Genomic DNA, 16,154 nt, shown 5'->3' on the forward strand with positions numbered 1-16,154 from the left:
TCCGGTGATGACTGATCACCTTGCTCTACTGTTACAGACTGATCATTTCCAGACTCAACAACCATGAGCTCATCAGATCCACGAGCTCCCAAAACTAACTGATTAGTTCCAACTTGATTTGGTAAGACAGACTGACCAGTTCCACTATGATCTACTGTTCCAGACTGTTCATTTCCAGAGTCAACTACCATGAGCTGAGCAGCTCCACATTGATCCCCTAATATTAACTGACTAGTTCCAACTTTGTGTGGTAATATAGTTTCTGTCTGAGCAGTTTCATTTTTATCCTCAATTACAGATTGATCTGACTCAACTTGACCACCTGCTATAAACTGATCAGGTACACTTTGATCTTCTGTAACTGACTGACAGGTTACAGCTTGATCTGCTGTTACAGACTGATCATTTCCAGAGTCGTCCTCTACCATGAGCTGATCAGATACATTTTGATCTCCTAATACTATCTGACTAGTTTCACCTTCACTTGGGAACCCAGTTTCTGTCTGACTGGTTTTATCTTGATCTACTACGGAATGATCATTTTCAACTTGACCGACTACTATGAACTGTTCTGTTACACTTGGGTCTCCCATTTCTGACTGACCAGTTACACTTTGATCTGCTGTTACAGACTGATCATTTCCAGAGTCGTCCTCTACCATGAGCTGATCAGATACATTTTGATCTCCTAATACTATCTGACTAGTTTCACCTTCACTTGGGAACCCAGTTTCTGTCTGACCTGTCTCATCTTGATCCTCTACTATGGAAGACTTAACTTGACCAACTACTATGAACTCTTCTGTTACACTTGGGTCTCCTATTTCTGACTGACCAGTTACACGGTGATCTGATGTTAGAGACTGATCTTTTCCAGAGTCAACTACCATGAGCTCATGAGATTCACTCTGATCCTCTGATATTAACTCACCTTCATTTGCTAATCCATGTTCTGTCTGAATAGAATCTTGACTTTTTACTACTAAATTTACAGTTTCAAATTGACCATCTGCCACAAACTGATCATTTACAATCTGATCTTCAGTTACTGACTGACCGTTTTTTTTCTGACCTGCTGCTACAGAATGATCATTTCCAGAGTTATCAACAGCCTCAAGGTCATGAGATTCAATTTGCTCCACTGACACAAATTGACCAGTTTCTCCTCCATCTGCTATCACTGTTAATAACTGACAAGCTTCATCCTGAACTTTTACAACAGACTGATCAGTTTCAACTGAACTAACTTCCAACTGCTCAACTACACATTGTTCCCCTGTTGCTGGCTGGCCATTTCCACTCTGATCTTCAACTACATTTGAATCATTTCCACTCACATCAATTTCCATGGGATGATCAGTTTCGCTTTGATGGACTGACTCTAACTTATTTATACTGTAATCAACTGACATGAGCTGAACAGATTCACTCTGATCCTCCGACACAAACTGACCCTCTGCTAAGCCTGTTACTGTGAGAACCTTCATCTTGAGCAACTATGGAGGAATCAGTATCAACTTGCGCAACTGCCATTAACTGATCAGGTACACTTTGTTCCTCCGTTGTTGGCTGGTCAGTTTCACCTGGTTCTGCGGCAACAAACTGATCAACTTCCATAGGTTGATCAGTTTCACTTTGATTAGTTGATACTGACTGAACAGTGCCAACCGGCTCTTCTTCATTGGCCTGCTCAGCAGCTATTTGATCCCCTGTTACTGGTAGACCAATTCCACACTGATCAAGAACTTCAGACCTATCATTTACATCTTGAACAAGTGCGATCAGTTGATCACTTCTATCATGTTCTGCTGCTGTAGATTGCATAGCGGCATCATGGACAGATTCTGTTGGTTGGTCAGGTGTGCTGGTTGGCAGAGAGCTGCAAGCAGGGATGACTTGAGCTGCAATTGTGGCTTTGTCTGAGCTGCTAGGTGTTAAAGATGATGGCTGGTCAGGTGTATTTTCTTCAGCTCTTTCTATTTCACTAGAGTCATTGGTTTCCACTAGAATTTCCTCTGGAGCAGCAGTTTCTACATCTAAACAAAGAATGAGACATAATATTTAATAAAAATAGATATTTACTTATTACTAATATTTTTCATTTAACATTACTGACCGACTCCAGCAACATTTGCCTCTTGTGGATAATCTGAACCATTTGTATCTACAACCATCTCCTGTGGAGCCATGGCAATCACCTCTGAAAAAGACAGGAAAGACAGTGTCAGAATAAAACACAACAGCAATTTCATTACTTTGAAAGCCCATTTGAGCTTACTTACCACCTTCCATTCTCAGGTGATTAACTCTTGACTTTACCTACATGTATGAAGAAAATAAATAAATAAATAAAATGAAAAAGGAACATTTTTTGTTTATCAGCTGATATCAATGTGTGTTCATTTGATATTTTTGGACAATGAGAATTATTAACAGTGTAAATACTAAGAAATGTACCACACCTGAGCAAGAAATGTATTACTTTCTGGATCACCCGCCATGCATTTCTCAATCACCTCTTCCAGGCTCTGTAGTGTCTGGCGATGCATAAGAAGCATCACTGCATCAGTCTTACTGCCCCTGCTGAAGATACCATCTCTGAGTAAGGTCCTCAAAGAGTTTAGCGTTGTCTTCATTAGATCACACTCCATGCTAATGCTGGGCAACACAGCCACAAGTTTAAGAAGGGTTGCAACATTTGGAAGGTTTTTGGCTTCATTATGAAGCAATGTCTCAGAGATAGAGGTGGGAGGACAAACATCTTGATACTTCTCCCTCCATACCGTGGCCCAGGTGTTAATGTCTTCTTCCACTGTTTCTGGGTCAGGGAGATCACTCAGGTATATGGTGTGCAGTTTATCTGTGGATTCTGGGAGAATAGGCAGAGGGTTGCACGTTGGCAAAAGGGACAAAACTTTCAGGGCTTTTAGGTGATTCTCTGAGAAGTTAAACTTCATTTCTTCAATCAAACCATTCAGAACTGGTAAGCTAACTGCTTCAATGTAAAATGTTTCTGGTGAATCATAGCCACTGACAGATTCTGCATATGACAGCAATCCCATGACCTTAGTTGCAAGCTCCACTGCCTCCTCAAACCAGACAGAATGCAACGCACTCACATTGTCCAACATCTTGCTAAAAGTATCTATTATTGGCATAATCTTCTCAAGCTCGCAAATAATGTCAGCAGGGTTTCCACAGCGAAACACAGTGCTGCAATTCCTCAAAGGCGCACAGGCATTCTTCAAGATCACTAGGGGGATGATAAAATCAACCTGTCTAAGAGCTGTGGACAGGGTCTGGGAATGCAGTGACATGCCATCACTCCATGACCCACTGGAGTTGGTGCTCACAGAATCCAAGCAGTTCAGAACTCCCTCCAGCATGTCTACCAAAATATCGAAGAAGTCTTCTCTCTTCTTCCATCTGGACAGGCAGGTCTCTGGGACCTCTGCAAGTGCTTCCCGTGGGGTATTCAGCAGCCCATCCATGGTCTTGGCAAGCTCACTCTCTAATTTGGGTGACTGGTCAAAAAACTGTAATAGATCCTCAGCTGTCTCTAGAACCTTTGTAATGGATGCATTTTGTAGGCTTAAAGCCAGCCAATAGGCAAGTCCACAAGACTCACTGGGAGTGTTCACAGCTAATGGATAGCTCTCTAAAAATCCCAAAGCCATCTTCCTGAGACTTTTGCTCCCCGTACCAAAGCACATGATGGACTGGCCACGACAGCAGCCCATCTGAAGTCCCCACTCATCTTCAAGTGTTTCTGAAAGAGCCTTAGCATGCAAATCCACATCAGAGCTTTCATCAAAGGGCAGAAATCCTATAAGCTCCACTTTAGGAATGCAGTCATTCACATATCTAACAAAGACTGGTAGGAACCTCGTCTCACCCACTGAAATAGCTCTATCAGTGATGACGGAAAAGAAAGGAGAGTCCTGAACTTCAGTGAGGATTGTTTCTCGTATGGCCTTCACAATACTTTGTAACATTTCTCCCTCTGAAAACAATGTCCCTTCCTCCTTCACCCAATGACATAAGGCAAGTTTCTGAACAACAGCATCTTGTTCTGGTTTATCAAGGTCGATCAATGAGCAGTTTCTCCTTGCAAGCGTTGCTGCCTGTTTAAAGACTTCTTCACAGTTCTTTATGTTGTCAGCTGGTTCATCAGAATGGCCATTCTCATCTGGAATCTGCTCCACTTCTTCAACCTTTTCACGCTGCTCCTCAGCAGCCACTTCCATGCAACCAGCAACCACTTCTATGTTTTCAGACTGCTGCGAAGTCTCTGTGCTCTCTGCTCCCTCTTTGTAGATTTCTGCTTCTAAAAGTCAGGGTAAACATTATTTTAGACAATGAATACAGCGTTTTCAATAAAACAAATATTTAATTAAAGACTCAAACATTAAGAACTCAAATGCAAGACCATTCCTAAAAATGACATACCACTGCCTGTTATCTCAGAATTCACAACAAGTATTCTGGAGTCTTTGTCCTGTGAATAGACATACTACTTATGAACAAAACTGAAAAAAAGCAAACTGTTATCAACAGCTGATATAAATCAACATTTTACCTAAAATAGTTTAAAATCATTTTCAATTCAATAAACGATCTATACTGTAATCTAAAATCTATTTTCTAAACCCTTTGAAAAATTATATATTATAACAATTAATAATAACAACTATCATCACAACTTTACAAACCTGCTGAGCTTCCCTGTCCTCTGCATCATCCATGTGGGTGTTATCTGCAATGTTGGAAAGGTGAGCATTAAAGTCAACATGAAATGAAAATTCACCCTACCTATTTTCCAAATTTATGTTACTGATCTTACTGTGAACAACTCATGCATGCATGTTTTTTTTTACCTCAATTTTAAATCAAAATATAGCTCAATCTACTCCAGACATTGATTCTTCAAGAAAGAAAAAAAAAAGCCAGAAATAAAAATTATATTACACACCTTCTGTTTTTATTTCAACAGTCCTTCCTAAGGTTTTGGATTCTTTGTCCTGTGAATTAAAACAGACTTTAGGAACACATCTGGAAAGCAAATTAAACATTTGAAACAAGCAACAAATTACTTAAAAACTGATCCTTACCAGGCAAATACCCTCCAGTGTCTTAGGTGTGAGCTTTAAGCACTGAGCAACCATTCGGTCTAGGTCTCTGTTAAAGTCGGTGCCCACCTGAAGCATAGCTAAACAGGGCAATCTGTCCATAGGTGAGGTGTTGCTCAAGTAGTCTTGATACATTTTGTGCCGCTTCACCTCACCACAATATTCTAAAGCTGTGCTTGGCAACACACACATTATCTTCAGCAATGTGTTGATGTTTACGAAGTACTGCATGAGGGGTAGACGCAGAGTCTGAAAAATGGTCTCTGGTATGGTTACACTAACCACTTTCGTTTTCCACTTCACTTTCCAGCAGCTTAGCTCTGTGAAGAAGTTGTCAGGATCAGGAAGGTCACCAATGTACAATGGAGGTTTTGACTTGAGCGTTTCAAAAACATAGCTCATTGTCACAGAGCACGGGACCAAGGACAATAAGTTGAGAGCCTCCTTGTGGTCATCAGAGAAATAGTCTTTCACCATGTTTATAAGGTGGTCAACTAAAGGGACACTCATTGTGTCTTTATAGTATGAACCTGGCTTCAAGAGGCTGTCCCTTGGAACGATAACGCTATCAGGCACTTTAACCTGCACACACAGACTCTGAGCAAAAGAAGAAGCTTCATCAAACCAATTCTGATGGAAAACCTTGATGTTGGTTTTCACTCTGTTAAGCGTGGCCACGATACCACTGATCTGGCTGAGCTGCGAGGCAGCACTAAAATGGTCTTTCTGTAATGCTGCACTCAGTTCTCTAGTGAAGGATGAGGCATTTTTTAGCGCAACAATTGCCACAATGAAATCAAAGTCCCTTATTAACTGAAGTAGTCTCTTGGCACGGTTGGATACTGCCAAACTCCATCTTTGTGGTTGACAGTTATCAATATTCTCAAGCCAATCTACCAGAGGCTCCAGAATCTGAGCGAAGACTTCATAAGAGTCATGTTTCTCAAGCCAAGTGGAGCAGAAGTTTCCTTGAAGCTCATGGATTTTCTCATAGCTCTCTCTTAGGCCTATGGCTAAGACTTGATCCAACTGTTTCTCGAGGGCAGGCATGCTGTGGAAGAATGACACTATCTCCTCTAACGTGTCTATGGCTCTGATGACTGCAGCTACTGGAACTGACCTGGACCACCAGGTATTGAAAGAGTAACATGAGCAGTGTGTGCATATAGCAAGAGGATACTGCTCCTGTATTTTACATGCAAAGGCCTTGAGCTTGTAGGACACTTCCCCAGAGCCAAGGTAAGCTTGGCCTCGGCAGTAGCTCAAATCGAGACGCCACTCTTTGGTGACAACATCAAAAAGTCGTTCGCACATGGCCTCAGTGTCATGAGTAACCTCGATAAAACCCAGAAGCTCAAGGCGCATGACATCAAAACTGTCAACAAATCTGATGAACATGGGTAAGAAGTCTGTCTCTCCCAATCTGACAACTCGGTCGATAAACAGGGAGAAGAATGAATTTCCGAGCTCTGAAAGAATCCTATCTTTTACAACATCCTCACACACTTTAAGGACTTCATTCATCTCGGATTTGGTCACATATTCTACTTCTTGATCTTGATCACCCTGAGTGTGTCTGCTTTGTCTGCCGTATGCTGCCATGACAGCGGTCTGTAACGCAGACTTTAATGCCTCTTTATCAGTTTCTGCATACTCAGGCAGTTTCTGTCTCTCAATGTCCATATTTAAAGTCATCTCTCTTGGTTCTTCCGTATCTTCTTTAGAGGCGTCATTTGCACTGGATTCAGGAACTGTTACAGGGGTTGGAGTAAAATAAATAAAATCAATAACTGTATTTAACAAAATTCAGCTGAGCTGTATTTATCAAAACCAGAAAGGTGAGAAGCTTTACCTGATGGTTGCACTTCCATTAAATCATCCTAAAAACAAATGAGTGGATCAAAACGGTGAACAGCTTGTTAAAAACATGCTCAAGTTTTTGGCATTATTTATCTCCAGAAACTAAATATAATTAAATACAAATCAAATTTAATTAGTTACCAAAACATACATACTTCATGTAACAGCTGCAGGATTTCTGGATATTTCTTTACATATGCCTCCACCATTTCCTCAATGCTGAAGTGGACATCTTGATTGACATAAACAAAGGCCATATTGCTCAGTCTCTTTTCCACTTGTACTTCTTTCATGTACGACTGATAGCGGTCCAACACCATGTCATAGTGCCCATACACATCAGATTCTGCGCGGACACAAGGGATGGTGCCCAACACTCTCAAAAGGCTCTGCACATTTGGGTAAAAGCCTATATCTGGGATCTTGAGGGTAGCAAACACACTGGTGGGAAGAATCCTTCGCTTGCTAGCATGTCGCCATTTCACTTCCCAACAGCCCAGCTCATCATAAAAGGAGTCAGGACGAGCCAAGTTATTCAGGTTAGCATCAGCAACTTTGTCTTTGCGGATGCTAAAATTGTGGTCAGCCATGTATGAGGGCACCAATGACAACCATCTGAGGATTCTTGCCATTTCAGTGCCTAGGACTCTTTTGACTTCATCAACAAGGTATTGTAAAACCTTCTTGCTCAGTGCTTCCCTGTAGTAATCCTCCAAAGAGCCTTGTGGTTTCTCTGCACCATCACCATTTGTCACCATCTCCACTGGCAGATTGACTGGCACCCCTAACTTCTTGGCTCTGCCCACTGCATCAGAGAACCACTTTCTGTGAAAAATAGCAATCTCCTGCATATGTTTGGTTAGAAGCTTCAAGGCGTTAGAGATGGTGTACTGCAATGTGCTACTGATGCTGATTATTCCCCTGAGGCTGGGGTTCAGGATGCTTACACAACACAGCGTATTCTTCAAGACCACAAGTGTAATGATGAAATCAAAGTTCTTCAGCTTCTCTTTCAGCATTAGAAGCACTACGACGGTGTCTGTGTCCACATCTGAAAGGGCACTGGTGCACATCTCTCCAATGCTGCTCAAAAGCGGCTCCAAGATATCAAGCATTGTCTGGAAAGCATCGGTGGCATATTCCCAATGGTTCTGACAAGACTCCTTCACTCTGTCCACTTCGCCTTTGATGTGGCTGTATGAAGCAGTGATCTTGGCATCAAGTTTCTTCGCCAGAGTTTCTGATTGCCTAATAACAGAAGCAACCTGCTCTACAGTATCAACAACGTCCTGAATTGGAAGGATGGGCATGGAGCGAATCAACCACACATTGAAGGCGAAAGGCTCACTGGGGGACAAAACTACCTGTGGAAAATCCCGCAGCATCCTGCAGGAGAGATCCTTCAGTTTCTGACACATGGCACCTGATGACAGGTAGGTGAAGCCTCGGCAGTGCTCCATCCGCAGGCCCCACTTGTTCCGGATCTCAGATATAAGCATAAGGAACAGAGTGTCAGAGTCAACATCGCAAGGAAGGAATCCCATAAGGTGCTTCTGTGGAAAGCCTTCACCAGTGACTGAGCGGATAAACACAGGAATCTGGTCCTTGCCCTCAATGCTTACTCTGTCTTGGAGAAGTATGGAAAAGAAGCGTGCAAGGCGCAAGCTATTGCGGATCTCCTCACGCATCACATCTTCACCTAAGGTGAGCACTTCTTTTTGGTCAATCTTTTCTGCGCATATGGTGTTGACAGAAAGTGGCCTAGCTGGGTCATTTCCCAGTGGTTTAACAGCATTAAGAGATGCACTGTTGGTGATGCTAAAACCAGTGAAGGCTAAAGTCTCCTTGAAGTAGTCTTTCAAAATTTCCTTCACTTTGGAAATAGCAGGATCCTCCTCCTCTGATTCATCATGTGCAGGAGGATTGTGTGTTTCGCTGTTCTCAGCTGAATCACTCTCAACTTTACCTTCTGCCTCTGGCACAGAGGGGCTGGAGTTATTGGTGGTACCTTAAAAAAGCAGAACAAACACTTAAAAACAAAAATGCAGAGAATCTGCTGTAATTAGTTTATGTAATTACAAAGAGAAAACAATTTAAAAATGCTGACATGGAAATGCATTACCTACCTTTAGTTTTCTTTGTGGCAACAGGCTCCTCTCCTGTCTGAAAATAAAATGAAAACAACAAAAAATATCTATCATTTGTAGTCAACACTACATTGTGTCCATAATACAGTGGTTCTCAAACTTTTTTGGTTGGGTCCCCCTTAAACCTATAAAAACAAACCCAGCACGACAAATCCCCGACATTAAACTTATGTACTAACACAAAGTTAAAATGATTTGCAACGGTCGTTTTGTTGCGTCCAGTGTAGACAGCCTCTAGCTGTTGCGGTGCGACAACTTTAGCATGCGGTGTAGACACGGTGAGTGAAGCCAAGATAAAGATATGCCTCATCATATTTAGCTTTTGAATTACCAGCACCTGCCTGGGTCTGTGCGACTTCATCTATGGCTTTTCTTTCCCTTTCACAAACCGATCCATATCCCATTCTAAGTTACATCCGTTGGCTGTTTACTGTTTTATTTATTTTCTTTATAGCCACCCCCTGCAGTAGCCATGCAGTAGTTGCTAGAGACCACTCATTATTAAAATTTTCTTGTGGTTTCTCTTATATTGAGATAAATTCAAATATTAAAGAAAAAAAGATTTGATATTTTTAAAATAATTTTTCCTCAAGAAAAGTTTTTCTCAGTCTATTCACACAGCAAAAAAGTTAAGAAAGAATAAAAAAAGTTTTTGAATCTTGATGTGTACAATAGATACTCACTTTCTCCCGTGTCCTTTTTCTGTTGGTAGTTTGTGCATTGTCCTGGTTGGTTGCAAAATCAAATATAGTAGGAACGGCATCATCCTTCAAAACAGATTTCTGAGAGCTCTGAAATAAAAAAGTTTTACACATTAAGGGTCAACGGTGTCATGTCAGGGGGTGGGGGGCAGGTTGAAATAATTGGGAACGTGTGAATGCTTTATATTTCAAAAATTATATATACAATTATATATTTCAGCCATTTATACAAAATAAAACCATGCAAACTTACTTGCTGACATATCATTGAGGTCTCAAAGTGTTTTGAGCACAATCTGTAGTTCCTGTGTAAATCTTCAGGCGTTTTGGTCTCCAGATCTGGTCTGTGGCATTTACCCACCCATTGTTTACATCTAAAGATGAAGTAAGGTTACTGCAGTAGTGCAAAAGTGATATTTTACCATGACTACAAACCTCAACAAACAAAAATCACAGCACATGCGTTTAATAAACACCAAAATACTCAGTTTGACATCCAAATCCCACAAGAAGAAAGCAAAAACACAAATCAAGCCTTAAACAGAATAACGTATTCTAAGGGAATTAAATTCCTGCCATTTTGGGAAGGGCCTGATGATGGCGAACGTGTACAGAAGTCAATAGCTTACAGTAACCCCTTAAAAGTTGCAGCAATCACGTTGAAGAAATGCGAAAGATAGCTTAATTTCATGATCACCAGTTAAAAAAAACAGGCCCTCGCAAAGCAAAAAAAATATTTGCATAAGATTAATGAAGGCAACAGGGAAAGCATAAGCTCCACAATAAGGGTGCCATGCATTCAATGAATCATTGTAAAAGGGGGCAGAAGCTAACCAGCTAACAAACGATGCTAATTTGCTCATTCTGTACTTAAATAAAAAATATAAATAGGAAAAAAAATAGCATCGATTAAATTGCGATTGCATTTACGGCCAAAGGCTGCACTCACCGAATGGGATCCAGCGGGAACCTAAAGAAGGAAACGTTGGACTGGTCCGTACTCTGCTTGCAGTTTGCTGCGGCACAGCAGTCGGGCATTTTGGACTTAATCAAAATGAACACTGCATTGCACAAATCCTTCAGCGCAAAAGGAGACGCTTTGGCAGCAAAAAGCGCGCGCGCATCTACATAGATTTCACGCTATCTGGCGTTATTTCCAATCGTCGCGTGCATTCTACTGGAATTTGCTCATGGCCGAAATGTTGCTACTTTCACAGAGGAATCAACAACCAGGAAGAACACCTATGTAGAGCGGAAATGGACTAAACTGAGGACGGATCCCCCCCCCAAAAAAACAATTCTATCACCGTCATTCGTTCCCCTTCCAGAATAAGTCAAAAATGCTGCACAACTTATTTTTTTAAAAGCATCATCACAAAATGATGGCTCAAATACAAATTAGTTCCCCTTCTCCACGAGGCGCCAAGGTTTTTTTTTGTAACCCACGTGAACATTCGAGGTCACACCCTTTTAATAACACTTAGCTGATCATTTTATCAGTCCTGATTATTTCATAGGAGTCTAACCCATTCAGTCCCACATACTAATATCTGACTTTGAAGGATCTAATATGCGTTTTTGATGTACTTTGCAACGATAAATTACAAATTCAGCTTGTCTAGATTTGATGTTAACATTTCATATGGTCCCAGCTGTTTAATTTTATTTTGCCCCTATGAAAGATGTCATAAAGCACATATAACCACCATGTTTGGTACATAAATTACTATTCTAATCATTAATATTTAAAGGGTTTTTATAAGGATTATATAATTTACCCCACAACTGCCTAGTAGTAAAAATTTTAACTTTTTCTTGTGCCTTATTGAGCAATTTTTGACTCTGCAAGAATTATCCCACGATATAGCACAATTTCACATTATTTAATAATGTACCAGTAAAATAGCTCAAAGCTAATTTGTGACAAAAGCAATAGAAATAATTAGTAAATATTTTACTTATATATAAAAACATTATCTATGTGCCTGATATAAGTATTAAAAATGCAATTCACTATATAATAACCTGCAAATAAGTGAAGACCATTTCTATATGCTAATGATAATAGTTATAATACATATAATTGTCATTTTTATTTGACATCATAAACTATCATTTAATATCACATTATATCAAAAGATTAAGAACAGAAAACAATATTTTCTTCCTTTTTTTGCAGAATATGTATTTAATTCTGAAAAATGCATTTAACAGTTTCAAGACACATTCATGGAATTGGTCAGCAAAGATCTTTTTAATATTTTCAAATTCAAACTGGGGGTACACTTTTATATACACCAAGTTAAATGAAACGGTAGAACAATAAGAAAAGGCTCAAGTCCTGTTAATCTTGTATGACTGTACATAAAAAGCAAAAGTAACAAAATTATAGCTGCAAAATTACAAACTGCTGATTGACAATAGTCATCATACTGCAATATGTAAAACTGTGCTGCTGCCTGTAATCAATCACGATTCTCTGACGGCTCACTATCTGGATACATTTTCAAGTATTTCTCCACCATGCTGTCCAAATCATGCTTAATAGCACAGTTAATATAGAACAGAGCCATGCTCTTGTTTCTGTGATGCACAGGTGTATCTTCCAGGTACGCTGTCAGTCGTTGTTTCGCAGTGCTACATTTGTCATTTGTCAGAGCAAAGACTGGCAGATTGTACAGGACTTTCAGGAGAGCACACACGTTGGGGAAGAACTTCACATCGGACAGCTGAAGCGTCTCGTAGATAGTTGATGGCAGTACAACGTCTTTAGTGCCATGCTTCCATTTGATCTTCCAGCAGTGTAACTCGGCAGGAAAGGTGTCTGGGTTCAGCAAGTCATCTTTATAAATGTCTACACTGGTCTCCTCTGCGGTGTTGAACTTCAACTGTCCCATGATGGCAGGGACGAGTGACAAGGACTTCAGAGCCTTCAGGTGATTTTCAGAGAAAAGATCAGACAGCTCCTTAATCACATGGCTGACCACTGGAAGGGTGACTTGCTCTTTATAGTAGGTCTCAGGTTGGATTTCCTCACCAGATGTTGGCCGTTTTCTGAAGTACAGCCTGGGTACTTTCACTGGGATTTCAAGAGCTGCAGCCAGGTTAACAGCCTCCTCAAACCAGAACTCATGGTAGACCTCGATATTCTCGTAAACTTCATTCAGCGAATGCAGAACCGCAGTTAGACTGCTAGATGCGAAGAAAACCTCGTTCGTTTGGCCTTGCAGATTCTTACCAAAGGCTCTGGAGAAGGAAAGTGTGTTCTTCAGCACCACTAACGTCATGACAAATTCAAAATCAGCCAATGCCTCGGATATGACAAAGGCGTTGTGTGCTACTTCATCGCTCCATTTGTGATCTTCATTATCATGGATGCTATCCATGCAAAGCAGGAGAGACTCCAGGAGGTCGACAGCTACTTCGAATGTATCATGCTGCTCGGTCCATTTCGAGTAACAGGCCTCTTTGAGGACACTGGCCTTTTCTTCATTTCCCTGGTAGTAGATCGAAATTGCACTTTCCAGCTGATTTTGTAACAATGGTGACTTACTGAAAAATGCATCCAGCTTTTTCAGGGTAGACATGACGAGATGCACTCCTGTGAAGGTCATTGTGTTTGCCAGGCAGATGTTTAGAGAGCAGCTGGAGCAAGGGGTGAGAACCGCTAGCGGGTGTAACTCAGCTATTCTGGCCACCACTGCTTTGACCTTCATAGCGGACACACCAGAACACAAATATGCCTGTCCTCTGCAGTACTGCATGTCCAGGCCACATTTCTCGGTCACTTCAGCAATAAGCCTCTTGGTGATAGCCTCCACATCACCTTCAAAAGGCAGAAACCCGACAAATTCTTCCCGGAGGCAGTTGGTCTTGTCCACAAAACGTATAAACAATGGGAGACGGCTCTCTCCGCCTATCTCAACCAGGTTGCCTACAACCAATGAGAAGAAGCGTCCTTCTTTAACTTCAGCCAACAACTCTCCATGAACGCAGTTTTCGATCACTTCCAGCATCTGCTGCAATTGAGTAGAGGAGCAATACTCGAGGTTTACGGGCGACCCCTCGAACTTCTTTCTGAGAAATTCGTCACCTGCATTGATGCGGTACTCCAAAAGTGCCTGGAAGTTGCTGGGAGTAAAGCTTTTGCTTCTGGGTTCTTTGTCGGAGTGCCCATGCAGAGGGATGTTCTGCGTTCCCATCATCACAACAACATCAAACAGAGACTTGAGATACTCTTTATTCAGCGTTTCCTCATCAATGACCTGGGGGCTGCTGTCAACCCCATCGCCATTTTTGCTCTCACTGATCTCTTTGGTTGTTGCCTCACTATTATCTTTCGTTGGCTCACTTTGGGAATCCGCTGAGAATACAAAAAAAAAATGTAAAAAACAGTAATTATTATGTATAGTGGAATTCATGTAAATAAATAGAATGTGTCAAAGAGCTTTATTACAGCATTAGTAAATAAAAATGCATTTTTAAAAAATCCCTCCAGATTACAGATTTTGCAACGAGGGTATGTAAATATGTGAGAAAATTATATTGTAATATCTAAATAGTTCTGAATCATAAAATAAAAGAACAAACAAAACACACAAAAACAACTCACATTTACTCTTCTTCGCTTCAGGGGCATCCTTATTTTCTGTCTGTTAGAAACATACCAAATTCATTACTAAAACCTTCACATTCAGTATTTACACACAATTGACATTTAGCTACCTTAAAAATGTTAAGAGACAGGCTTAATACAGTACAGTAACAACTCATTAATTAATACGGAGCAACTCTTACCTCATTATTCGACCGTTTGAAGGAAGGATTGTCAAATATGGTTGGTATCGCATTATCCTTCAGTACAGTCCTGAAAGGGCTCTGGATAATAATCATAATAATGCACAATGCAATATGTTAGAGATCATGTTATTTATTCATGGGAAGTTATGATGTCAAGCTGTTTTATATACCATACTTAAAACTCTTACACAACAATTTTTAATTCTTGTACTTGCAGTTTTTTAATATTTATATTTTCACTGAAATTTATGTCACACTGCAGGACTATTTAAGTTAATCGCAAAGCAAGCAGAAACTTGATACATAGCCTATACAATTTCTTATATTTTAAATTATAATTCATATGAAGGTGAAGTACATTAAAGAAATACAATAATTACATATGAACTATACAAAAAGATTAATAACAACTTACGGTTTTGGTTATCAAGTTAGGTTCAAAGTGTCTGGCACACAGTCTGTGGTATTTGTTCAGATGGTCCGGTGTTTTGTCTTTAAGGTCTGAGCGACTGCAGTTTTCCACCCATTTCTTACACCTACGGAATAAATATCTTATGAATGGAGGGCTTATATAGCATCTCCCATAGCACATTAAGCACAATGATGTGGATATAGCATTATGATACCATAAAATAGTGCATATTCTCTGTATTGTTTTGTTTTAACTGTAATATACAATGTTGATTGGGTCTAGCTAATACACAATGATTTGACAATGATTGTGCTAATACACAACATCCAGAATGGAATCAATGTAGTTCATATCTATGACAGATACTTTCAGTACATTCAATCAGAACTACGTTTTAACAGCCAGTTGGCCTAATAAACACACTTTCTTATCTCATTTAAACAATACAATTGCAAAGTAAAGCTGGGCTGCCTGATAAACAACTCCCGGTTATATAACAATACTTTGTGCAGCATGTAAACACTATATATTGACATGTTCAACTTCGCATCTGATCTGCCAAGCGAGCTAACGTTAACTGGCTCAGTACAGCTCTGCATGCAATGTTTGTACTGGAAAATAGATGAAGGTTTAAATGGAGGTTAAACACGAAGTCGTCTATCGTCTAGATGACAAAGAGTAAGCTAGGTGAGCAAAATGTGTGTAATTTACCTCTCTGGGTCCCGTGGAAACCTGAAGAACGCCAGCACCGAATGAGTGCTGTTCCTGGAGCAGTTTAGCGCCGCGCAGAAATTAGGCATCGTGCGTTCACTCTGAGTCGAATCTTTAATAGCGAATCAAGTTCATTGGACTCACTGTGATGATATTCCCTTCAAAAAGTTTTTAAAAATGTAGTTTTAGAGACTAATAAAGTGGTAAATTGATCGGCACTCTAGTGCTTTGTGTGGCCTGGAGGAGAAGCGCGTTGGAATTCGTCTCCGTCCCACAATGCTTTGCTCGAGCACAGCGAGTTCAAATTTCCAGCCAATCAGCATGCGTTTACAGGAAGAAATTGGCGGCAGTTAGGGAGGAACCGTGGATATGATAGAAAAACAATTTTATGAGC

At 40.4% G+C, this 16,154-nt stretch overlaps 2 protein-coding genes across 2 annotated transcripts; both read right to left on the reverse strand.

Moving 5' to 3' along the window:
• Window positions 1-1,284: 1,284 nt before the first annotated feature.
• Window positions 1,285-11,236, reverse strand: si:dkey-250d21.1 (uncharacterized). The gene is made up of 14 exons (XM_058788860.1): window positions 10,787-11,236; window positions 10,091-10,211; window positions 9,820-9,927; window positions 9,116-9,152; window positions 7,145-8,997; window positions 6,982-7,009; window positions 5,112-6,880; window positions 4,973-5,021; window positions 4,713-4,756; window positions 4,450-4,498; window positions 2,463-4,327; window positions 2,283-2,319; window positions 2,117-2,200; window positions 1,285-2,036 (listed from the first exon to the last, which is right to left on the reverse strand). The coding sequence occupies exons 1-14, from the start codon at window positions 10,873-10,875 to the stop codon at window positions 1,426-1,428; spliced, it is 6,744 nt and encodes a 2,247-aa protein (XP_058644843.1). The 5' UTR covers window positions 10,876-11,236; the 3' UTR covers window positions 1,285-1,425.
• Window positions 11,237-12,031: 795 nt separating this feature from the next.
• Window positions 12,032-16,047, reverse strand: thap12a (THAP domain containing 12a). The gene is made up of 5 exons (XM_058790368.1): window positions 15,761-16,047; window positions 15,053-15,173; window positions 14,635-14,715; window positions 14,450-14,489; window positions 12,032-14,200 (listed from the first exon to the last, which is right to left on the reverse strand). The coding sequence occupies exons 1-5, from the start codon at window positions 15,847-15,849 to the stop codon at window positions 12,303-12,305; spliced, it is 2,229 nt and encodes a 742-aa protein (XP_058646351.1). The 5' UTR covers window positions 15,850-16,047; the 3' UTR covers window positions 12,032-12,302.
• Window positions 16,048-16,154: the final 107 nt, after the last annotated feature.

Source organism: Onychostoma macrolepis, chromosome 10 (genome assembly GCF_012432095.1).
Source record: "Onychostoma macrolepis isolate SWU-2019 chromosome 10, ASM1243209v1, whole genome shotgun sequence".
Classification (NCBI taxonomy): Eukaryota; Metazoa; Chordata; class Actinopteri; order Cypriniformes; family Cyprinidae; genus Onychostoma; species Onychostoma macrolepis.